The sequence below is a fragment of the Pollicipes pollicipes genome, unplaced genomic scaffold (genome assembly GCF_011947565.3).
Source record: "Pollicipes pollicipes isolate AB1234 unplaced genomic scaffold, Ppol_2.1 Scaffold_3447;HRSCAF=4054_pilon_pilon_pilon, whole genome shotgun sequence".
Classification (NCBI taxonomy): domain Eukaryota; kingdom Metazoa; phylum Arthropoda; class Thecostraca; order Pollicipedomorpha; family Pollicipedidae; genus Pollicipes; species Pollicipes pollicipes.
This window is the reverse complement of record NW_023596297.1, coordinates 32233740-32257060: the sequence shown is the minus strand read 5'-3', so window position 1 is coordinate 32257060 and position 23321 is coordinate 32233740. Positions and strand designations below refer to the sequence as shown.

Here is a 23321-nt window from a genome sequence, read left to right as displayed (position 1 = left end):
GATGATGGCAAACATGTTCAGAGGAACTGTCATATCAAACGTGTTTTCTAATTTGACTGTTTTCCGGTAACGGTGGAAAATAGTTGTCATGCAAAAACAACAAATCACGAATAACTCAAATGTAGCTGCATTTGCCTTCCGCCCCAACGCCGTGCATTTAAACAGCGCTATACTCCAGGCATTTGTGCCGCCTGCTCGCGCCCTGAGGAGGCCCGGGGTTCGTTTCCCTCGGGCTGTTTCCGCGCGATTGTGCTGTGGTTGGATGGAGCATGACAGACTGCACAATGTCGGATTCCATCAGCTTCGTTCAGCTCGCCTGAGAAGTCACGCCACGCCGCCCCGCCCCGTCCTGCAGAGTGCGCCGGTCAGCGAGGTTCTCGTGAATCGACCAACTCTGACCCTCTGCCCCCGCCACCACGCAAAGCGCAGGTCGCACACGCCCCTGGGCTGCGCACCGCATCAGCCGCCTACAGAGATAGCCGCGCACCGCGTCTGCCGTCCAGACCCGGCTCCAAACACAACTCGCTCAAGCTCAAGCGTGAAGACAGCGCTAACAGCCTTATTCCTCGAAAAATTGTTCCCCTCGTATATATGGTGTCGCATTGTTCTTATTCCTTCCACGAGGAATAAGGCCATAACTCTTGTCATCTACGTGCATAACGTTCCTCACCAATCACTCAACAACTTGGTAAGCTAAAACGTTGGCAAATTTGGCACAAAGGATAGTGTGACCCTGCAGCCTGATCTAAGCAATACCACGCGACGCTCAATGATGCACCATAAAATGCACGCCTTCCGAGTTGACCAACGTGTCCTCCGTACCAGACTTGACCAATTTGCAACATAATATCTTGATGGCGCGAGACGTGCGGTTTGCACGCACACCCACCAGCGGCCCATGCGCTCGGCCAGTGTCATGGACCTGCGGGTGGACTGCAGGCGGAAACCCGACACCTGCGCAACGGCGCCACGTCAGCACCGCGGCGACGCCGCCACGCGAGGCGGCCGTCGTCGTCCATCCCGGGGAGCTTCCCTCAAAACAAAACTGCATTCCTGCTTCTCCCCATCAAACTGTCACCGTTTGTCACAGCAGCCGCCACCGCCGGTCACAGAGGGGCTCGCCGCCGCCACCGGCGGTTACAGAGGGGCTCACCGCTGCCACCGCCGGTCACAGAGGGGCTCACCGCTGCCACCGCCGGTCACAGAGGGGCTCGGCGCCGCCACCGCCGGTCACAGAAGGGCTCGCCGCCGCTACCGCCGGTCACGGAGAGGCTCGCCGCCGCCACCGCCGGTCACAGAGGGGCTCGCCGCCGCCGCCACCGGTCACAGAGGGGCTCGCCGCCGCCACCGCCGGTCACAGAGGGGCTCGCCGCCGCCACCGCCGGTCGCCGTCGCTAGGCCGCCGTCCTATTTCCGGCGGCCCGCGACTAGCTGCCGTCACGCAACGCAACGCCTCCTTCCTGCTCACGCGGCGCGCATGGTTGGGCGTCAGGCGCGACGCGTGCCGCGTGGCGTCTGGCAGGTACCCGGGCCGCTGCCAACACGCCAGGCGGCTGTGCCGACGCCGCTGGCACGCAGCCCCCGTCCGCCGACCTCAGGGGACACACCCTGCCACCCGCCGCACCCGCGCTGCCCGCGCCCCCCGCCACACGTGCGCGCCCATTCGCATGGCATGTGCGCTGGCGACAGCGGCGACACATTCGGCGAACGGTTGGCGCCGCGTCATTGTCGGCATTCTATAAAAAGACACCGGCGCGACACTCAGTTGAGTGGCCCGGCCAGCCGAGCGGAGCTCAGTCCCAGGAAGGCGACGTCACAGCGCCGCACCGGACGGCGGCGAAACACGCCCGGTCTGATTAGGAGGGAGCTGCGGCGGACGAACAGCGGGAAGGCCGCCGCCATCCGGCTGGGATGCACATCTGCCCGGCTTCCCAACGGGCGCGCCCGATAGGGACGCCCCATAGCCGCCGCCGCCGACTGGCTGGAAATCCCCCTCCGCGCTCGCTGAGCGTGACTGGCCTCCGGAACCGGGCAGGACTTCCCGGCAGCCGAGCCGGACGCGGCGGTGCGCCACCACGTGCCGCGGCGCGCCCGGCGGACGGCTCCGCTCCGTCCGCGGGCCGTGGAGGCGCGCCGCAGACTCGGAGCTGGCAGGCTCTCGACCGGGAGGCCTCGGAGCAGCAAGCAGTGGAGCACATCAGCTCGGCTCGCGGGCGGGTGACGGCCGCTGTCCTCCGCGGGGCGGCCGCCATACAGTGTGACTCATAGCGCATTCGCGGCGGTGGTGCCGCCCGGACACCAGTCCCGCGCGCGTCCGGTGACAGCGGCCGGCGAACGGGTCGGCAGGACATCCCTTTGCAGCAAACACAGCAGCTGCCACAAGCCGCCCATGCGCTGGAAGCATCCGTCATACCTCCGGTCCGGCTGCAGCTGCAGCGACAGCACGTGAAGTGGTCGTGATGTGGCCCACCTCAACGGCAGGCCGTGTCAGATGTCTGTGACGCCGCGCAGCGACGGGGCGGCCGCGCACTTTCTGCGCCTGGCAGAGCGCAGAACACCTGGTTTCATCCGTGATACATCGGCCCTTAGAGCAGCACCATCCGCCCGGAGACGGGACGTCACGGGCGCCAGACGAGCGGCCAGATGGGGTGACACAGGGCCGCGCGCGTCAGGCGGCGACGCAGGCCGGGCCGGGCGGGGCCGGTTGGCCGACGACGCGAGCCAGGCCGACAGCTGACAGGGGCCAGGCGCGCAGCACGCGCCGGCGATGCGGCCACACGCGGCCGGGCCGGCGCGCCGGACGCACTCGCCGGCCGGCCGGCCGCGGTCACGCAGAGCAGGCTCGGACCCAGGAGGAGGCAAGATCAAAGAGGAGTCGTCTGCCAGGTTGGAAATGGTCTCGGAAAATACAGCATTTAGTTTAGAAATACAGCTCTCGGGAAATTAGGCTTTTGTAGCAAAACTCAGCGATTAAATTCATTTCAGCCTGAAACACATGGCTTTGATGAAAACCGCTGAAAATGCATGTCAATAAAGCAAAACTGCCTGGCTCACTTAGGCGAAGACAGGATCGGTTTGTTCAGAGTTCTCCACTCGTGCCATTTATAGGCGAATCCCGCCGAAAGTTATCGATTGCATCCGAACGAAGTGAATCACGCTGACTGTCATGAGGGAAAACGTGCACCCATGCGATGTTGTAAAGCGATTGCAGTGAAAATCGCCGTGAAATTCTCCGGAGTTTGGACACTTCAATGGCGTGATCCGCTCGGTCGGAAGTGCTTGTTTATCCTGGCTGCCCAAACATTTCTAAACTCTGGAGTGAGGAAGACATTCGAACCAAGCTCTTGCTGCAGCAAAATATACAACGCCGCGTGATCAATGGCTCCGGTTCGGTGCTGAAGGGGGCAGTCATTTGAGAATGTGAAAGGAGGGAGCGATATTGCAGATCTGCGACATTCCAATCGGCGTACGCGTCAGCGAATCCAGTGTTCCTCCTCCGCCAATCCTGTTCTCGTCGCTACCCGCTTTAATGTGAGGAAGAGTGTATGAGCAGAGTCCTCACAGAAAGTTCCGCCTAGCGTTTGAAAAAAAACGTACACAGCAATTAGACAGAGAGGGGCGGAACAAAAAAAGAACTCGACACACGTCCAAGTCAGCGACGCAGAAGCGAGGAGAATGGGTGCAGATGGGCAAAGATTGGACAAAGATGGGTAAAGACACGGATGCCCCAGCAACGCCATCCAGAACCCATATCGCTGGACTGGGTAAAAAGACGGCCTTTCTTGAGTTCTCGCTCCACATACATCTTTACCCACTCCTTACAGCCGTCAACACATCGACTTAAAACTAATGTGCTTATTTTGAATCTAGATCAACGAAGTGGAGTAAAACAGTCATGATGCGGCGTAGTGCCAGTCCATTTCGACAGAAGCACGTTCAGGCTCGGCAGTAAAGAATAACGAACGTGTTTTCGGCATAACTGCAGGCTATTTCGGAGTAGTTGCCTAACTTTGTAAGGCATAAAGACAAATTCGGTACGCTTTCAGTCAATTTGGCTCGGTGAGATATGGTTTCACCGATGATGTGATAACGCAGACGTGGTGTGCATTCTTCAGGAAAACGCGACAGGATGCCAGAACGTACAACGTAAGTTAATACACCCTCCATTTTAATGTTCGCCCGCTTAAGCGTATACCGTGAGATGCATTTGATGCGTTGCCATAGGCAAACGTGTGGCCAGTGTTAATCATTTAATGAATGAAACCTTGACCAAGAAACTCGCAAGAGCTGACCAGCTTTGAAGCAAACCGAAGTCTCCCTTGTTGCCATCGTTGTTGCACATTCACATTTTGCGCCTGCGCCAGCCCACATCGCACCCGTTAACATGACATCCGTGACCACTCTTCCTCTCTCCTCTCCCAAAAAAAGACAGAGACCGAGATCTCCCAGAACAGCACCACACTTAAATATCGCAGCCCGCGTGCGTTCATAGTTGATGAGCTCTCCACGCTTCCGATCGGGGTAACGCGATGTTTCTCTGTGGCTTCTTCATGTGGGCTAAATTTAGCCACATTGGGCTGACTAAATACTTGTTTTGACTATATTGCTCACGTCACTGAGCATTCAGAAATGAATGAAGAGTGCAATGTCACAGCGCAGATTCTTGAACAACTCCTGGACATTGGTACGTACATACGAACCCAGTTAAGCTTACGCTCGTGATTGCTCCCGGCCTCCAGTGCTTGTCAGTCTTTAGGGGCACCGGTCGCCATCACCGAGCACAAGCGGGGTCAAAGTGTAGACTTACGCGACGTTTCGACTCCAGACGGTGCATATTCTCTCACAGTAGCGGCAGCGTAATGGATGAATAACGCAACACCCAAACCATTAGTCCTGGCAATACGGATTTCCCTACCGCCCTGCGTGCAGCGACGATGTGGTGCTCTCACGCGGTGGCAATCTTGAACCTTGTGGCCCTAGTCGGCTCTGACAATGACAGCTGTGAATCCGCAACCGTGGAGTTTTATAACACAACCTGGAATATCAAGGTCTTGAACTCGGAGCACTTCATCTGCAAAAATGTTCCACATTTTTGCTATTGCTTAGCAGCCGAAATTGCTTGGAGCTTGCCGAAATTTACTGCATATTTTGTAACTGGCGCGCATTAATTTCGCTTGCGAGAGCGGTAAAGACGAATTATCTTGCCGCTGTGCTGAGAAAATTGGGGTGTTGCTGCGGCGCCGGGGTGTTTGCGTTCCTGCCCACCACTCACGCGGTGTCGAGAACGGAGCGCCTTTACCGTAAAGCGGTTCGGCAGTTCTAAGCATGACGTGTTCGTTCTAAAATGCACGAGACCACGCCGCATGAGGATGGGGAAGGGTAAGCGAGGGCAGTATAGCCTTTCCACATCAACACATGTTTGAAGAGTGGAGCAGCGGGCAACGCTATATACAGAAAGATCCCCAAAAGCCATGGAAGAAAAACTGCGGCATAGAAAAGCGCAGAAGCCTGAAGCGTCGGTGAAGACCGCGGACGCATGTACCGAGTGATTTTGGAGTGTCAACGAACTCGGACTTCTTACCTATTCTTTCTGTGCTCTTGATTCCGTCACAGGCACTTCGTGTTTCGGAAGTCCCAACAACTAACCCAGGTCTCCCCAGCCAGCAGCACAACAAACTGACGCCAACAGAGCGGGGGTGATCTTGCTAGTAGATTTCCCGGGTTGTACGGTAGCACGTTTTTAAGTGTCTACATCACCTGAGTCTGTTAGCATAATACAGGCCAAAAACGGAGTTGCAAGACAAACCCATTTCAGAGACAGGGTGGCCGCTATTGCAGCAACAGGGTCAATACGCATATTAGGACTTCACGAATAATCAGGACAAATCAGCACTGGCAGACCAGCGCTCCTGGTCTTGTTGGGTTGGACAAATGGAGAATAAAAGCGCGTGCTGTGTACAAGTACTTTGGTTGTTTGGACTAAGTTCCATGTGCTCAAGGTACTCCAACGTCAGTTTGTGTCCTCTTGAATCAGTTGTCTTGATGGCTGATGTTATGTGTATTCAACATGGCCACCTTCGCACATTTAATACCGACGCATGACCAAACGGCATGTACAAAGTACGCCATCAACTTAAGGATTTTCATAGTGGATTATAATGCCGGCAAAGGCCTTTCAGCATTACTTGGCTGAGACGGAACAAGTCATGACATTATAGGCGTCTCCGACCGAGTAAATTACTGTTTTCTATGTGGTGTTGGCTGCATTTTTCATCCTCAGCAATGCCCCACAGCACATTTTGACGCATGTGCGGAAAGTTTTCATTTGATCGGCAGTCCATTGGCTTACCAAGGGCCCCCATCCTCACATAAAAACTGGCTCCTTTGCACAGCGAAGCGCGGCAGCCTTTTCGTGGGGTACGCCTCCCAGCCGCAGCTGATATGAACACTTGCCCCCAGACCGAACAGTACTGATCACTCCCGCAGCGGTGTGCTGGTGCGCTCACCTCATCCCACTTGATGAACTTCTGGCCCTCCTGCATGCACTGCGGCACGACCACCGGCTTCAGCTGGACCACGTGCACGGCGGGCCGGTAGCCGGCCATGGCTGCTGGCGACGACGACGGCGGCGGCGGCGGCGGGCTCCGGTCACAGGTAGCGGCCGCCGGCGACTGGCGGCCGCGGCGCCGGCCCGGGGGTCGCGCCGCCGACGCTCCTGCAGCACGCGGCGGCGCCCGGTGACGACGGCGCACGGCTCGACGACGCCGGCGCGGCGGCGCCGCCACGACGGGGCACGGCGGCACCCGGACACGACACAGCGGCACGGCGGCACCGGGACGCAAGACAGCGCCACATCGGCACTGGGACACGACACCGCAGCACTGGGAGTACGACACAGCGCCACTGGAATTACGACACAGAGGCACAAGAATTACGACGTAGCGGCACTTCGATTACGACATGGCGGCGATGAGGCACCGGAACATGACACAGCGGCACAGGAAAACAACGTAACAGCACAATGATTACGACACATGCAGCACAGCAGCACCGGGACGCGATACAGCAGCACGACATAACGGTACCGTGATTACAACACAGCGATATAGCGGCACCGGAAGGGACAAACCACAAGCCGCACCGGGATTATGATACAGCGGCAACGGGACAAGACGATCGCACAGCGGCATCGAGATACAACATATCGATACAACGCCACAGAAACGCGCTACAGCGGCATCGGAATACGACATGGGATACGACATAGAAGAAACTCACTACAGCGCCAAAGAGAATGGACACACGACGCCGGTATACACCGGGAAACCGGTACAGTGGCATTGAGACACAACACATGGGTACGATGCCACCGAGCCACGACAGACACGGATACAACATAATGGTAAACCACCACAACTTCGCAGAGACCCCACGTGTGAAACCAGGACACAGCAGTACAGCGGCACCGGGACACACCACAGAGGCACATCAGCATTAGGAGAGGGTTCAGTGGCACAATGGCACAAGGATCATGACACAGTGGCACAGGGATGTGACTGTGGCACGGCAGTACCAGGATACAATACAGTGGCATAATGGTATCAGGACATGGCAGTGACACAGCAGCAGGGGGGGTACAGCGGCAGTAGTACAGCAATGACCGGCAGTACAGTGACGCTGGGAGCCGCAACGTGGTGCAGCCACGATAGGACACAGCACAGCAGCGCCCGGATAGCCCACGGCACCACTCAGACAATGAGACATCATACAGTAATACAGGATGGCAATCAAGGCATGACAATGGCATCCAGATGGGGCGATGGCACCATGTCAATGGCACCCACCCATGACAAGTAGCATAAATATGACACTCATGACATGGGATTATGGCACCGAGATATGGTGGCAATGAGCAATAGTGTGGCATCAAGGTATGACAATGGCACCTAGATGGGTCACCCAGTCACTGTGTAAGTGCACCAAAGCAGGATACAGCTGCTGAAGTTGTCCGATGGGGCTAACTCTCAACAGCCTCATGCCAGTCACATACGACTTATGCCAAATTGCCCCTTGACAGGCATGCTAGTAAGCATACCCAATGGGTTTGTGTGACATTGAGACCAACATCAAACATCTTAAAAAAAATAAGACCTGTCATTTGCAGCCAACTACAACCATGTAGAATAGAGTTTTGGCCAACAGGTATCAAACAGGGCTTCATAACAGACAGGAACTGTCAATGGCCATGGCATGTATTTACCACTTACCATTTGGCATGTATTGCAATGCATAGCAATCCCAAATATAATATTTCCAAATCCCTGCTAACAAAACACAACATAATGAAAACAAGGTAATGTTCAAGCACAGTTTGCTTGCATATAAAGTGCTACTCCACACTAACACTGGCCAGTCTGCAAATTGTGACAGGGGTCTTAACAAGCTGCTTCTGAGGGCCTAAATGCCTGATGCTTGAGGCTGTGCCAGTGCCCAAGCAAGCTCCCATCAAAACCTGGCATCAGCTGCATACTGGCTGATTGGTATTTTTGACTAACTATGAACATGGCAGAATTAGTCCAATCCAGTCCATCCACACAGACAATTTTGATCCAGGTACCTTATAAAAATGAGCACTAAGTTCATATATCTCAGCACTCAAAGCTCTGATAACAAGCACCTAAGTGCAGTCTTGAGTTTTCACATTCTGCCACCAACTTCAGCATGTAGAAAGGCAATGTTAGAAGGAATAATGCTAAAATAATGAAGTAAGGGTAACTTGGCACAAAATTATCCTGAAAATATTATTATACACCAAAACAAATAAGAATTCAGCACAATGAAGTTCAGCCCAAGCTTTAAAAAAATGGGGCCCAGGTGTTACCATTACACTTAACAAGCTCCTTCTCACACACTTGCAAAATATCCACCATGTGAGAGCCTTCAGGGCATTGGTGCACTGCACCTCTCTCATGTGCACCAAACTCAGGCAAGGCCAAATTTAGCTGAAAGATATCTGATTAAGTTTGCATTCCAAAGTTGTTTGAAGCATGTCTGACTGAAGTTACCTTAGCTGCACCAAAATGCCATGAAACACTGGTTCTCATATACACTAAAATTGATGGTGAACATGCACAAAATTCTGGACAATTTCCCCAGCATAATAGCATAAATACAAAACAATTTTCACCATAATGTGGTACTATGCTCCAACACCAGATGCGGTATGCCAATACATTAAAGGACATGTCCGGCAGAGAACATGTCCAAGGTGAAGTTCACTTTTTGAAATTTGGCTCCTGAGCAGCTTCAGCAGCTTAGGTTATCTACCTTTCAGATGCAGCATCTTGTAAGGTCATTAGGTCACATATTTGAAGACATCGCATTCCATGACCTTACAGAATCCCTATCCTACTTATCCCATTTTTGTGGTACAATTTTGGGGAAGGGTCATGATGCATCAGTTGACGTCCAGAGTCCCAGGACTTCTGATATCTCCAACATTGTTGTCAATACAACGAAACGTTGCGTACCACACCGACACCATTAACACACAATTTGGTGCGTTTCAACATACCTCTACTTCCACAGCTCTTCTTGAGATTGAAGCTAAAGCACACAGTCTTCAGTCCTTGGGATACACTTTTAAAGTCACCGATCTAAGTGTCATGCGCACCACTTAGTTATCAAGTTAAAAACAATGGAGGTTAGTATAAACCGGGCATATGTCACAAAACACCACCCCCGCCCACCGCTCCTCCACACATGTTCAGTGTCCCCCACTGAGTCCCTTTCCCCAGCTCTATCAACAAACGACACCAATATAGAGATGTTACGAATATTAGAAGCAACTTCCAGTACTTGGACTTTGTTGATAAAGGTCAGTTTGTGTTATTTTCGGGCTGAAAATTAGAAAAAGCTACAATTTCTCATAACATAATTTTTTTAAGACAGCAAAAATTATCAGTGGTGGAGTTTTTAATCCGCCCAAAGTTCGATGCACTTATCTTCACGTAAATTTCGAGTTAAGTAAATTTCAGTTAAGCGTTTGATTCAACGTGCGTTTTGATGAAGACGAGAAACCGAACAAAGAATACGGTTTAAATACAACTTTTCAATGCAACTTTACTTAAATATCCTTTCTTGAACATCACATATCTGTACTGGGTTGAAATGCTCTAAAACAAAGAGCCACTAAAAGCTACCTTTTGTCCTAGTACATTTTCGACGCTAAAGTTTCAAACTCAGGGCAATACAACAGCTTTCAAACTATTTTGGGCGGTTCATTTGTAACTTGCAACTGCATGCGCTTGTGGATCGGAAAGGAAGTCTCGGGATTTGAGGGTCTGAACAGTACCCTGTGGTTTCATTCTAGGAGACGGAGTAGTTTACGTTTGATACGAACGATTCGTCTGATCGTAGAATGCAGGAGTCTGAAAAGTAAGTTGTGGAGATGGATGGTGGTATTGACCTTATTAGCCTTACGCGACAAGGATACGACCATATGCGTTTCTAAATGGGTCGTGTAAACATGTGGGCTGGAAACAAACTGATCCGACTTGATTCCTAATTCATTGCTACATAGCACGCATCAGTCAAGCTTCATGCATTGCTTTTTGTTTATGAGTCCATATGATGGTAATAAAAGGTGTGTGCATGTTATGCTTTAATTTTATGAAACTTGGAGGTCAGCAAGTTTCACAGTTTATGCATCTGACAAGATTGCATCAAGTAGTTTTTGTACCAAACATGTCTGTCACCAAGAGCATTGTTTTGCAAAATGAGGGGGCTAAGCATTCAAAAATGATGCAACCTACAAAAAATGTCAACAAACAAGTTTCTTCTCAGATTTGGCCCACTTTCTTCTCAAGGTTTGGAGCAGGCTAAATTCCAGCTGGGGTAGGAAGAGGGTGGAGCCCAGCCTAGTAATATCCACAGCATTGTGACAATTGTGTCAGGGATATGCACAGTGAATTTGAGTGTCTTAAGTCAGAGCACTGCTGCTGCCAATTTCTGCATGTAGAGAGCCAAAATTTCAGGGATCCATGTTACCCTGTAATGCTTTAAAAAATGGGTCAAGAATATTTTTCAGCCAAGCTAATTAAAAAGTACATCAAAATTTTGCCTCAAATTTGCCCCCCCCCCCCAAATTTGCCCATTATGCACATGTGTGCCAGATTGAGTATATTTATGTTACTTACGCATTTGGCACACTAATCAATTTCTAGTAAAATCATCATCTGAAAGCAGTAGCTACATGGTATACCTGTTTTGTTGCCAGTGATTCAGGTCTGGTGTGAGTTTGATGCTAGATTTACTATTACTTTGTCATAATTGTGGATATGAAGATGTTGATGGAAAACTACACAAGTATGTCAGCTTACCTCACAACACATGTTTAAATGTGTGTTTTGATACTGTACAGAGTGTGGTACTAATGGTATCACCAGTTGGGAACTTGGGATATCATAGTACACTGGTACTTTGTGTTAGCCTTTGGCCACAGTGATCATCTTTGTACTTTCACTGTTTACTGCCCGAATTCACCCATCTGGCCCTCTTTGGCAGTACTTTGAACCAACATTATCAGCTAGGCCTTCTGGAATCATGTTGGGTGGTGCCCCTATTTTTGCTGTTTCTCCTCCAATTATAAAGCCCCATATCTTTGAAAGACTGGAAATAGAGGATTGCTGTGCTGTGGCCCATTGTCCAAGTTTGTAGTGGTCTGGTACACCTCAATGTGATTTGTTATAAGGGCAACCTGAGACATCTCAATGTGTCCCAACATTGTTGGGTTCTAAACCCCATAACCCCAGTTGGCATCAGTGGTTGGAATCTGCTCCATGATCTCATTAGTGATGTGCTGTGTTCATGCCCATTGGTCATTACTGGATATAAAGCATTATGTTCTGTACAATTGCTGAACTAATACCATTATGTGCACTACTGAGCCAGATAGAAATGCAATGCACTTCACTGGCTTGAAATTGACTAGCAACCAAGTGTTATTTTAAATTGCTTTCAGCTAGCTTGTAGCTCAGCTACTTTGTGTGTGATGTAGATGTAATTTTGGGCTTGCAATGGTTTGTTGTCACATAGCAATGGAAAATGGAATGGGACCAGAGCATGGAAGGCACTGTTTTAACACAATGCAATTCACGTCACCCTAACATAGTAGGCTGAAATTGGGAAGGCAATGTGACCAGGCAGTTGGAGCATCCCCTTCCCCCAAAAAGAGCATCATAAGAGCGTTGCGGTAATGGTGGCGCCCCCCCCCCCCCCCCCCCCCCCAACTTAGCACTGATCCCCACTCTTGGATTGGATTTACACCCTTCTGCCTGGCAGGGGCGAGGCAGCGCTGTCCGTCTTCGACGAGCTGCGGGCGGTGGCGCGTCGCGTGGACCACGAGATGGCAACCCTGCGCCGCGGCCGGCGCGACCTGGTGGCGTTCGTGCAGCATGACGCGGAGCCGACGGTGCTAGCCATGCGCGCTGAGATCGACGAGCTGCGCCGGCGCGCCGAGGCGGCCCTCAATACGGAGCAGGCGGACGGCACCGCCCTGCACGGCCTCGTCTCGGCCGCCACTGCCTTCACCGAAGAGCGGCGCGGCGATCTCGACGCAATGACGGCCTATCTGGCGCAGTACGGGTATGAGCCGCCGCCGCCGCCTCCGCCGCCGGAGGAGGAGGCGCCGGAGCCGGAGAAACCTGAGGAGGCGGCGGAGCGGGAGGGGCCGAAGGAGCCGGGCGGGAGCGTGGCGCGGCCGCCGCCGATGCTCACGCTCGACACGCCCGAGGACGTCCAGCTGAGTGAGATGACCGTGCAGATGCTGCGCGGCACAGGCCGGGTCAAGACGCCGGCGGTCGAACGACAGCGGCCGCAGCTGAGCACCGGTCGCCGGCCAGCGCCGGTCGCCGCCCGCGAGCCGGTGTGGCGCGCGCCGGCGCCGGCGCCCACTCCGCGCGAGCGCGCGCTGCTGACGCCAGTCGGCCAGCTGGGCGCCACCGAGGACGACACGGGTGACGCCACGGCGCTGCTCAACTTCGGTCGGATCGCGCTTCCGCCCCTGGGTCGGCCGTCGCCGGCGCCGCGCGGCCTGCCGCCGCCGCCGGGCAACGATGCGCTGGAGGTGACCCCCGGCCTCTGGGTGAAGCGACGTTCGACGCTACCGCGCGTGCCGCCGGCCAAGGAGAACCGGCCACTGCTGGAGGCGACACCCGAGGAGACGGCACCGGCCGCCGCCCCGGCCGCGGCGCCCCAGAAGCCCCCCACGCCTTCTCCGGAGCTGTCATCTTACACGCGAAGCTTGCTGACGCGACCAGCGGGGTCGGAGCCGCCCGCCGAGCCGACGCGCAAGAGGGTCCCGTGGGGAGCGAGCGGTACCCTCGAGTCGCCCAAGCTGTCCGAGACCACCCGCGCCATGCTGCACATGGGCCGGGCCAAGCCGGCCACGCCCTCCCCTGAGCTGTCGTGTTACTCGCGTGACCTGCTGACGCGCGACATGGCCCCGTGGGGTGACGCGAGCTCCACGCTCCAGTCGCCGGAGCTCTCCGAAGCCACCCGCGCCATGCTGGCACGCAGGTGCGGCAACTACTGACACTGCCCGACGTCAGCTGTCGGCTGTGACGGCCGCCGAGCGGCGCATGGTGGCGGCTGAGCCGCGACGGACGGACCCTGTGAAGCCGGGACCGTCGGGTGTCCTGGTGCGTTGGGGCCGGTGTTTCACTGCTCTGGCCGATACCGTGAGGACGACTAGTGCTAGTGCTGGTTTACCCGCCCGGTCCGGCCCGTGGCTCCACCCCAGGCGCGGCCGTCTTCTCTGACGGTCGTGGGGCTGCCGGCTGGCTCTGCTCGCCGGCTCGCGACCCGCCACGCCTCGTTGGCATCTCGGAGTGGCGTGACCGCGGACGCGACGCCTCGACGGGCGCGCGACTGTGCAGGCGCGTCCTCCTCCAGCATATCGTCGGCTCAGTGTGCCACAGCATGGCATTCTCGGCCGTGCCAAGGGCGCCTCGTCTGTCTGGCGCCACAGTGAGGAGGCACGGAGGAGATGAGCTTGCAAGCTCGTGTATATTCCGCGGGAATGTCCTTACCCCTTCTCCGAGCGCGTGCGGAGTCTATTTGGTGCACTTAGCTGCGCCTTACGGCCCTGGGAACAACGGAGTGCTCCGCGCGAGGCATTCCCCTGCTGAGGATCGCATGTTTTATTCATCGCCAATAGGTTCGCCGATAAAAGAAACAAAACATTGAGTTTAGCTGCCCCAGTGATTCTACGAGCAGGGTTTCAGCCTTCCGACCCAAACCATCCCGCCGAGTACGAGGCCGATGACATCCGTGTACTGTATACACGCCTGCACATTACAAAATGCTGGGTGAAGGCTCTAAATGAATGCGAGAAAACAGCTGAATCAGTTTTGCCTAGTCACTACCACCAGAAGTCCGTGCCCAGTACCTGTACGTACCAGTAGTGCGTGCCCGGTACCTGTTACGTACCGATTCGCGGGGCACTTGGGCTCTGCCTAGTCACTACCACCAGTAGTACGTGCCCGGTACCTGTTACGCATCGATTCGCGGGACATTTGGGCGGCCTGTTCAGCGCGGCTGGTTCGATGCCCGGCGAACCGGCCGTCCGTGTGACACCGCTCCACTCATGCACCGTCGCCAGCAAACATTCACACCCATTTGAAGATTGTATTGCACGCTTGACTAGTCGACCGCGCGCCGACGGCGCTGTCGCAGGCGTCAGTACTGACGGGACGTGCCACAGCGCGCCGGCAACGCAGCCTTCCGACCCAGACACGGCTGACGCCTGGTCACGTCCCGCCGGTGATGTGCGTCGGCAGCTATTAAGTGCTTGGACGGCGCGAATTCCAGCGCGCGTACGCCAAGGGTGTGCAGGCCGACGCAAAAGTTGCCGAGTTCTCAACTTCAGCGGATGCACGTGTCGTTGGGACGCGACGCGCGCTCGTGTTCCGTTATTTGGGAACGCCGCTCGACTTTTGATCCAGCTTACGCACCGCCTGAGTTACGCGAATTTGGATCATCTGCCTCTGCTTCCGCGCCATGGTTTCCTGGGTAACGCCAGAACACAACAAAACCCGTTCCAGATGCACACATAAACCCAACCGATAGGGGGCGATGACTGCGCCGCCAGGCGGCCAACAATCCAACTCGCGATTGACGAGCGAGCATGAGAGCGAAACGCGCATGAAAGGGCGCGGGTTCGACTAGAATGGCGATGAGATCTACGGCTACGGGGGCGTAGCTAAGGCCGGCCGACGGTGAGTGGCACGGTTGGCTAGCGCTAGGGGTAGGGGGGTCACCGCGCGCGCCTGCTACGGCGGCGCCGACTACCCGGAGAAGCGCGACGAGGCGCGAGCGCTCCGTCGCACTGAGGTGGGAGCGTCGCGGGAGTGTGGGCACTACGGGGAGGGACGCTACCGCTACGCGCGGCCCTCTCAGCGGGGCCGCGCCGCTACGTCCGGGCTGAGCACGACCACCGCGGCCCGACCGGAGCTCAGCCGCCGCGCCCGGCCTGGCGCGCGCTCGGCGGCCGCAGAGCAGGGCACCCGGCTGGGGGTATGCGACGCCAGCGAGCGGGCCGGCCTGGCGCGCCGCTGGCCGCCGCGCCGAGGGTGGCGCTGCTTCACGACTGCGGCAGCTCTTGTATCCGCTGAACGGCGGCGCCGTCGGCAGGAGCGTTCTCCCGCGGCGGAGGGACCTGTCGACCACCGGAGGGGCAGGTCACGGCACGGGCCGAGTCTCAGCTGTGGCGGCATCCGTCTTCGCTGTCTTCTGTGTTGGTGTCGTCCATTCTATCGTGTAGCACATAACATGTACTTTTTCGAGAACCCTGATCCACGAATCAAATGCACTCCAGTGAGACACCACCTACGCCAGAGTGCCGTGGGTAGCGCAAAATAGCACCCGGGCCGTGGTTACAGACTGGCAAACATCACAACACGGCGCCAGGCACCGAAAACCACTGCGGCGCCTCCCCTTCCCATCGCGCCGGACTGACGCAAAAGCAAACGCTCGGCTCGTCAGAACTAACGAATACATCGCGGATTATAAATAAACACAACCCCACACACCAACACATAACGGAGATACATGACCTGTACTCTCTCCACGGATGTATGAGATGTTGTGGCTTGACGCGCAGATAACGATGTCGGTGTGGGTTAAAGGACGATTGTCGTGCATAAGCCAACCCCAAAGACAAAAGTGAAATAACACGCCCGACAAGTCGCATAATGGACCTCACTGGATAGAGCGATAGGATCAACTAAATTTTGAAAAGGAGAGACAGAACTGATTAGAAACACAGGTTGCGCCGTCCATAACACGGCACCGTTACCTCAGGTATGTCCTTTCCATTTGAGCCTCCTGCCGCCCTAGTATTGGCGTTCTTCAAGGCTGCAAGTAAAGGAATGCGATCATGGAAATAGCACATCTGGACGGCAGAACATCATCCGGTTCATCTGCTGCTCGTCTAAGATGGTGGGTCACATAAGTTGGAGATTGGATATACTGAGTTTATTACGGTGCGTGAAGCGCGTGCATTCTGAATCGCAATGCAGACCCGAATGGTGCAAAAGGTACCGCGTCTCGCCGCGTCCGACAAGTGGCAGTGTCACACAGGCTGCCCGTCACACCATGGTATCACTCACCCAGTGATGCCCTTCTCAGATCATCCTCAATTGAAGCCAGCGACGTCTCCGTCTGAAACAGCGGCGAGCTCGAATCAGAACACGGCGGTGAGAATAATCACCAACTGCAGCTGCTGTATACAACCCGTTACAACTGCAACATTAGCGACCTTAAATGGTTGTCAACAAACTGACGTACTCTTCGGGGTACGGTTTTCGAGAATAACACTAAGGAGTTCATACAACCGGGTTTCTGAGAACAATAGGTAAAAGTTCATTCAGCTTGTCAGCTATAAAACTGTACAACTTAAGCTTCAACTAGCATGATAGCATGAATCAAATGGAACATTTTGCTCCGCACATGCGTTTGTTTTGATATCAAGATCGCAAGGACTTTCCAAAAAAAAGCGTTGCATATTTGGTGCAAGACGCGCATTAGTAGCAAGACCAGCCACATTCAACCCCACGTCGGAAGACAATTTAGGTTGCTTCAGTTCACAAAATGCAACCCAAATGTCATTGTGCAAGCAAGACAGTGTCAATAAAATGTGACATATATGGCAGGTCATGGTATTACTGGAATGAACCGGAAGGACTAGTTCATGGCGTTAGACATAGAGATAGCAAGCAGTGGCAAGAGCCAGACCACGACTCAACATGGGCCGGGCAGTCAAAATCCTTCGGCGGGGGTGGGCGCACTGTCCTCAGGCTGATGGCGAGTTACCAGAACACTCAGGGAACAGCAGAGGCCGTGCAGACAGCAACGTCATCACAACCGCAGCCAGCGCCCGCCACCAAACACAGCCGGTGCCACTGCGTCAGTGTTGGCGTCAGCGCCAAGCCCCCACCCGATGTCACACGGCAATCTCGGTGCAAGACTCGGAGCCAGCGTCGGGTACGACCCGGAGCCAGTGTCGGCGTTAGATTTGCAGCCAGCGTCGGCGTTAGACTCTGAGCCAGTGTCGGCGTTAGGTTCGCAGCCAGTGTCGGCGTTAGACTCGCAGCCAGCGTCGGCGTTAGATCAGCAGCGAGCGCTGCCGCCAGCTCCGGCGCCGGCTTCGGCAACGGCTCGCAGCTCGCTCAGCCGGTCGGCGCTCACGGCGGCCTGCAGACGGGCCGTCCAGGCGGTGCGCGGCGGCGGCGCCGTCGCCTCCATGCCGGCGATCTCCAGCTCCAGCTTGGTCTGCAGGGCGGCCCGGTCTGCGGCGCCGTCACGGCCGGCGCGTGTCTCCGTCTCGCGGATCATGACCGCCGACTGGGGCGGCAGCCCGGCGGCGTCCAGCCGGCACGAGGCCAGCACCTGGCCCGCGTCGCCCCCCAGCCGGAACGACACCGAGCGCGGCTCGCGCTCCGGCGTGTGCTTGGTGCGCAGGCCGAGCACGATAACGCGCGGGGTGGAGAACGAGTCGGACGAGGGCGAGACGGCCGAACGACCGCTGGAGGAGCGGGGGTCAGAGGGGCCAGAGCGAGGGTCAGCGGGGCCAGAGCGGAGGTCAGAGGGGCCAGAGCGGGGGTCAGAGGAGCCAGAGCGAGCGTCAGCGTGGCCGGACGGCGCGGCAATACCTGCCGACGCGCCGGTCCCCGCGGGCGTATCCCCAGACAGATTCGCCGCAGGCCGCGGTCCGGGCGAGTCGGCGCCGCCAGCGGGCCCGGAGGAGACGGCAGAGGCGCCGGTGGGACTGGCGCCCGGCCCCTGCTCGCCTTCCCAGGCCGGCTGCGGCTCCGCCTCCCCGTCCGCGGCGCTGTCGCGTGGCGGCACCTCGCGGTCGGGCGGCGCCGTCTCGCGCGTCGCCTCGGCCACCCGGCCGCGCAGTGCCTCCAGGCTGGCGAACCGACGTACCGCATTCGGGCCGTCGTGGCGGAGCTCGTCGACGCCGTCCAGCAGGTCGGCCGCCTCCTCGCCGTCGGCCAGCTCGGACAGCTCGGCGCCCGTCTCGGCCGGTAGCGAGGCGTCGTCGTCGCCGGGCGCCGTCTCCAGTTCGAGGCTGAGCTGGCTGACGGAGCGCGCCAGCCGACTGAAGGCCGTCGCTACTGAGCCCGTCTCGTCGCGAGTGGGCGGCGCCGACGCTGTGTAGCCCGTGTCTAGGCTGTACGTGTAGAGTGACGGGTCGGGCAGTACCTGGCCGCGCGAGTCCAGCGAAAGCGAGTAGTCCGTGGCGAGACTCTCCGACGCCAGTGAGTCGGCCGAACCCCACAGCTCCTGCCGGCGGACGGGGGCGGAGGTTACGGGGCGTGGCGCGACGCCGACGCCGCCAGCGTCGGCCGCAGCGACGCAGGCGATGTCCGCGCAGCGTCACGCACTGCGGAGGCTGACAGTTAGGCAACGGTCTTCAGGGCGGCGCCATCTACCTCACCCGTGCTCTCCGAGTTCGAGCCACGTGTGCTCAGACGGGGCGGTGGGAGGGGGGAGGGGAACACGTCGCTGCATGACCCGCTGCCGCCGGCCGACAGCACCGGGTGACCCCTGACATGGTGTGCGTTGTTGGTCGGGAGGGCGGGGCGCGCGGGGCTCACCTCCCGGTCGCCGTCGACAGCCGGCTCGTCGTCCATCGCACGCTTGTAAAGAGGCGCCCGGCGCGGGTCAGAACAGGTCGCGGCACTCGCTCGCCGCGCGCTCTACCGTGATCTAACTCTCGGTGCGTTGCAGTGATTCAGATGCTTCCCATTTTAGACAAGATTACTTGGCAGCAGATGGCCGCAGACGAAAGAAAATGTGCATACACCACTAGTGGTCGTCTGTGCTAGGATGCCAGCCAACGTTGGATCGGGGTGGCCCAGCACAGACCAAGCCTTACCTTGGCGTCTGGATCGCTCTCCTTAGGCAGCAAACGGGTAAACACAGCATCATTCAAAACCACCAGTGAGCCGTAAGGGACGCCAAAAGTGAAAGGGCATGTGCTTATCTTTACACAAAAGCACCAAAGCCCAGAGTAAACTACAACAATATAACTGGCTTTGCGTGATCCATGCGTCCATACCAGTGGCAGAGCTCCACCAGTAATGATTAACGGTGCAAAGACGACTCCTGCACAAACACCAATCCCGACAGAACAAAAACTCGGCAAGATCGACTCTGGCGTCAGGCCTTATCTCTCACTAGCAGCATTATGGCCAGTGTGGCGGCCGGCTGGCTTGTGTCCTTTTACGGGACACAAGTCGTGACTGCCGTCCGCTGGGTGATATGTCGTCAGTCCGAGCAAGAAAGTCCAGGCCTGCCTCAGAACTCAGGTCCACTTGGAACTCAGTCTCCCAGTGTCACTCACCTGCTTCAGTGCTCGGATGTTGGAGCTGATCTTGGCGGCGTTCAGCTTCTGTGAGACGGTGCTCATCTGTTTCATGATGCGCTCCATGGCGCGCTCCGTGTCCTCCAGTCGGCGGCGCAGCTGGTCAATCTCAGCCTCCTCTGCTGGGGGAAGGGAGGGTCAGTCCCAGCCTCCTATGGCGGGGGAAGTCAGGGTCAGTTTCAGCCTCCTCTGTCGGGGGGAGGATCAATCTCAGCCTCCTCTGCCGGGCAGAGAGCGAGGGTCAATCTCAGCTTCCTTCGCCGGGGGAAGGGAGGATCAATCTCAGCCTCCTCTGCCGGGGGAAGGGAGGATCAATCTCAGCTTCCTCTGCCGGGGGAAGGGAGGGTCAGTCTCAGCCTCCTCTGTCGGGGGGAGGATCAATCTCAGCCTCCTCTGCCGGGCAGAGAGCGAGGGTCAATCTCAGCCTCCTCTGCCGGGGGAAGGGAGGATCAGTCTCAGCCTCCTCTGTCGGGGAGATGATCAATCTCAGCCTCCTCTGCCGGGGGAAGGGAGGATCAATCTCAGCCTCCTATGGCGGGGGAAGTCAGGGTCAGTCTCAGCCTCCTCTGCCGGGGGAAGGGAGGGTCAGTCTCAGCCTACTCTGCCGGGGAAGTCAGGGTCAGTCTCAGCCTCCTCTGCCGGGGGAAGGGAGGATCAGTCTCAGCCTCCTCTGCCGGGGGAAGGGAGGGTCAGTCTCAGCCTCCTCTGCCGGGGGAAGGGAGGGTCAGTCTCAGCCTCCTCTGCCGGGGAGAGGATCAATCTCAGCCTCCTCTACGGGGGGAAGTCAGGATCAGTTTCAGCCTCCTCTGCCGGGCAGAGAGCGAGGGTCAATCTCGGCATCCCCGCTAGGGGGGGGGGGGGGAGTGATGGCCGTTATCGGTCCTCGCCGCCGGGACAGCAGAAGGCAATAGCTAATATCTGTTACCTGCGCGCCGGGGGAAGGAAGGTCCGTGTGTCTCCCTCCTCTGCAGGGGCTGCACTGGCGCGGGTCCGGCCCAGACTCCTCCGAATGTCAGCCGGTGATAATAGAGTCTCAGTACCCTCCCACCGGCATTAGCTTACGAAGCCAATGAGCGGGGTGAACCTGCAGTTCACAAGTGGCTACACGTACAGTGATTCGCGTCTGGACATTTTATCCCAATAAGAGCAGCGAGCATGCCACTGCCTTTCCCAGACGTTGGATGTCTAATGGACTGTGTATTTGCAAACCGCTGGAACCTCAATGCATACTTAACTTATGCTGTCTCCACGCAGACGGGACGTACCGAAATAACGTAAGACCGAAAAGCGCTCGACGCATAACACACAAACATATCATGGGGGTTTCTTACTTGCAAAAGTATTTGCTGATCTCACCCATCTACGGGGCATCTCAATCACTCGGATCACACTGACTACTCACTTTGTTTAACTTCCTTCTTGTCATGATTTTCGCCTTTGTTTGAGGGGCAGCGAAACGAGGAAATCATGAAGACATTAGTTATCTCGATCACCAGCTTCTCGCAAGCATTTGAAAGCATGTGACCACGGAACCACCCCACGCAGACCTTTCGCATGGGCATTTGTCACGCTCAGCGAACTGTAACGGAACCTCACGGTATATCCCAAGCGATGTTTGGCTGTATGCAGCGTGCAGCACGGTGAGAAAACTGCATAATACAATGATGTCATGGCTGTTCATATATGCAGAGCCTGAATACAGGGACAGTATCACGCATAGCTAAAATAAAAAGATTGCATGTAAGACAAAATGGGACATCGGTTCGGTAGAAGTTAATTACCAAAGCGGAACATTACAGTACTCTTGAAATAAGTCGAGCAATAACTGCTGGCCAACTTCGAATGCGAGTGGCTGAAACCATTTCGTTTGTTGTCGTTTCTCTTTCTCAGCTCCAACGTTCTTATTTGTATTCGCGGCGCAAGAACTGAAAAGTACCAAAACTTGTGCATCGCTCGTGACACCCAACAAAAAAAACAAAGCCATGGTGCGTGCTGCTCCAAAAGAAGGTACGCTGATTGCCGCGGTGCCCCATTTCCCCGGCGGCCGCGGGGCTGAGTCGAGCGATGGCCGGGCTGTCGCCGCTGCCGGCCGGCGCGGCCCGCCGTACCAGACCAGGTGAGCTCACCTGGCGGCAGCGGGATGGCCTGCTCCGGTCTGCTCTCCACGGCCACCTCCTTGGCGGCGGCGACTGCGGGACCGACACAATACGGTTAGGCGGCAGCGGGGGAGGAGAACGTCACCGCCGTCCGGGCGGAACCAGGGGCGGGGCGGGGCCGACACGCCACGGTTAGGTGGCGGGAGGGGGGGGGATGGACGTCACCGTCGTCGGGGCGGAACCAGGGGCGGGGCGGGGCCGACACGCCACGGTCAGGCGGCGGGATGGGGGGGGGGGGATGGACGTCACCGTCGTCGGGGCGGAACCAGGGGCGGGGCGGGGCCGACACGCCACGGTTAGGCGGCAGCGGGGGAGGGGAACGTCACCGCCGTCGGGCCGGAACCAGGGGCGGGGCGGGACGACCACGGTCAGGCGACGGGGAGGACGGCTCGCAGCGCACCGGGACGGAACCAAGGGTGGAGCGGGACCGACACACAACGGTCAGGCGGCGGGGGAGACGGCTCACAGCGCACCGGGACGGAACCAGGGGCGGGGCGGGACCGACACACCATGGTCAGGGGGCGGGGGAGACGGTTCACAGCGCGCCGGGACGGAACCAGGGGTGGAGCGGGACCGACACACAACGGTCAGGCGGCGGGGGAGACGGGTCGCCGCCCATCGGGACGGAACCAGGCAGCTGCGGGACCGACATATAGCGGCTTGCTCAGAAGATTACGTGACCCTTCGCATTGGCCCGGGCCACAGCTTTGACCTGCCACCGCACCAGCTGGATGGAGATGGAGATGAACCAGCTTTTTTTCTGGCCATCGCGTGTGGCAAAATGCGGCAATCATTTAAAGGCGTACGTGAGATTATCACGGCCCCCACAGCAGCTTCGACGGTCAGCGAACATTTGCACAAGGCTGGCAGTAACATGAGTACAGAGATGCATATTCTACATTTTATCGCATATGCCCGTTAGTGTGCTGGTGTAGTTCACCAACGCACGTGCCGTGAGGACAGGGACGCATATACATGACAGGAGCGATCCAGGGAAGCCCCAGCATGACATGAGAATGACCTATCGCGCTCATCAACAGTAAAACGAAACAGCCCAGCTACACTCGACGATCCCACATGCCCCCCAGTCGCTCGCTCCTCGAGCGCGGCCCGGCCACAGCTCGGCCAGCCCGCTGGCGTGCTCCTTCGACCGGGCCCAGCGGACGGGCGGCGGCTGCAGTGCGTGCCTGACCTGCGGGCGCCGGTCTGGCCGGCGCGGCCGTCGCCACGGG

At 57.0% G+C, this 23321-nt stretch overlaps 3 protein-coding genes across 3 annotated transcripts in view; 1 reads left to right on the top strand and 2 right to left on the bottom strand.

Annotated features, from left to right (window-relative positions):
- The window catches only part of LOC119092448 (1-phosphatidylinositol 4,5-bisphosphate phosphodiesterase classes I and II), a 75287-nt gene extending 65519 nt beyond the window's left edge, over positions 1–9768 (bottom strand). The window contains exons 1-2 of the mRNA XM_037215410.1: positions 9575–9768; positions 6507–6715 (exon numbers count right to left, since the gene is read on the bottom strand). Coding sequence (XP_037071305.1) covers positions 6507–6605 — 99 coding nt within the window. The 5' untranslated portion in view covers positions 6606–6715; positions 9575–9768. The remainder of the gene's footprint in view (positions 1–6506; positions 6716–9574) is intronic.
- A 522-nt stretch (positions 9769–10290) lies between these two features.
- On the top strand, positions 10291–13594 carry LOC119092447 (drebrin). The gene is made up of 4 exons (XM_037215409.1): positions 10291–10437; positions 12343–12839; positions 12984–13067; positions 13320–13594. Exons 1-4 carry the CDS (start codon positions 10421–10423, stop codon positions 13592–13594), a joined length of 873 nt encoding a protein of 290 aa, XP_037071304.1. The 5' UTR covers positions 10291–10420.
- Positions 13595–15581: 1987 nt separating this feature from the next.
- Positions 15582–23321, bottom strand: LOC119092062 (uncharacterized). Its single transcript, XM_037215026.1, has 9 exons — positions 23282–23321; positions 22060–22122; positions 19913–20052; positions 19445–19465; positions 19164–19205; positions 18490–18849; positions 16671–16722; positions 16358–16416; positions 15582–15718 (listed from the first exon to the last, which is right to left on the bottom strand). Exons 3-9 carry the CDS (start codon positions 19997–19999, stop codon positions 15644–15646), a joined length of 696 nt encoding a protein of 231 aa, XP_037070921.1. The 5' UTR covers positions 20000–20052; positions 22060–22122; positions 23282–23321; the 3' UTR covers positions 15582–15643.

Coding starts and splice junctions, on each gene's coding strand:
- LOC119092447 (XM_037215409.1), top strand. Junction 12,840..12,983: donor GCAGATGCTGCGCGGCACAG/GCCGGGTCAAGA, acceptor TGCTGACGCCAG/TCGGCCAGCTGGGCGCCACC. Junction 13,068..13,319: donor GATCGCGCTTCCGCCCCTGG/GTCGGCCGTCGC, acceptor TGACGCGACCAG/CGGGGTCGGAGCCGCCCGCC.
- LOC119092062 (XM_037215026.1), bottom strand. CDS start 19,999: ATGGAGCGCATCATGAAACAGATGAGCACCGTCTCACAGAAGCTGAAC. Junction 19,466..19,912: donor ACATCCGAGCACTGAAGCAG/GTGAGTGACACT, acceptor TTGCTGCCTAAG/GAGAGCGATCCAGACGCCAA. Junction 19,206..19,444: donor AGAGCGATCCAGACGCCAAG/GTAAGGCTTGGT, acceptor CCTCTTTACAAG/CGTGCGATGGACGACGAGCC.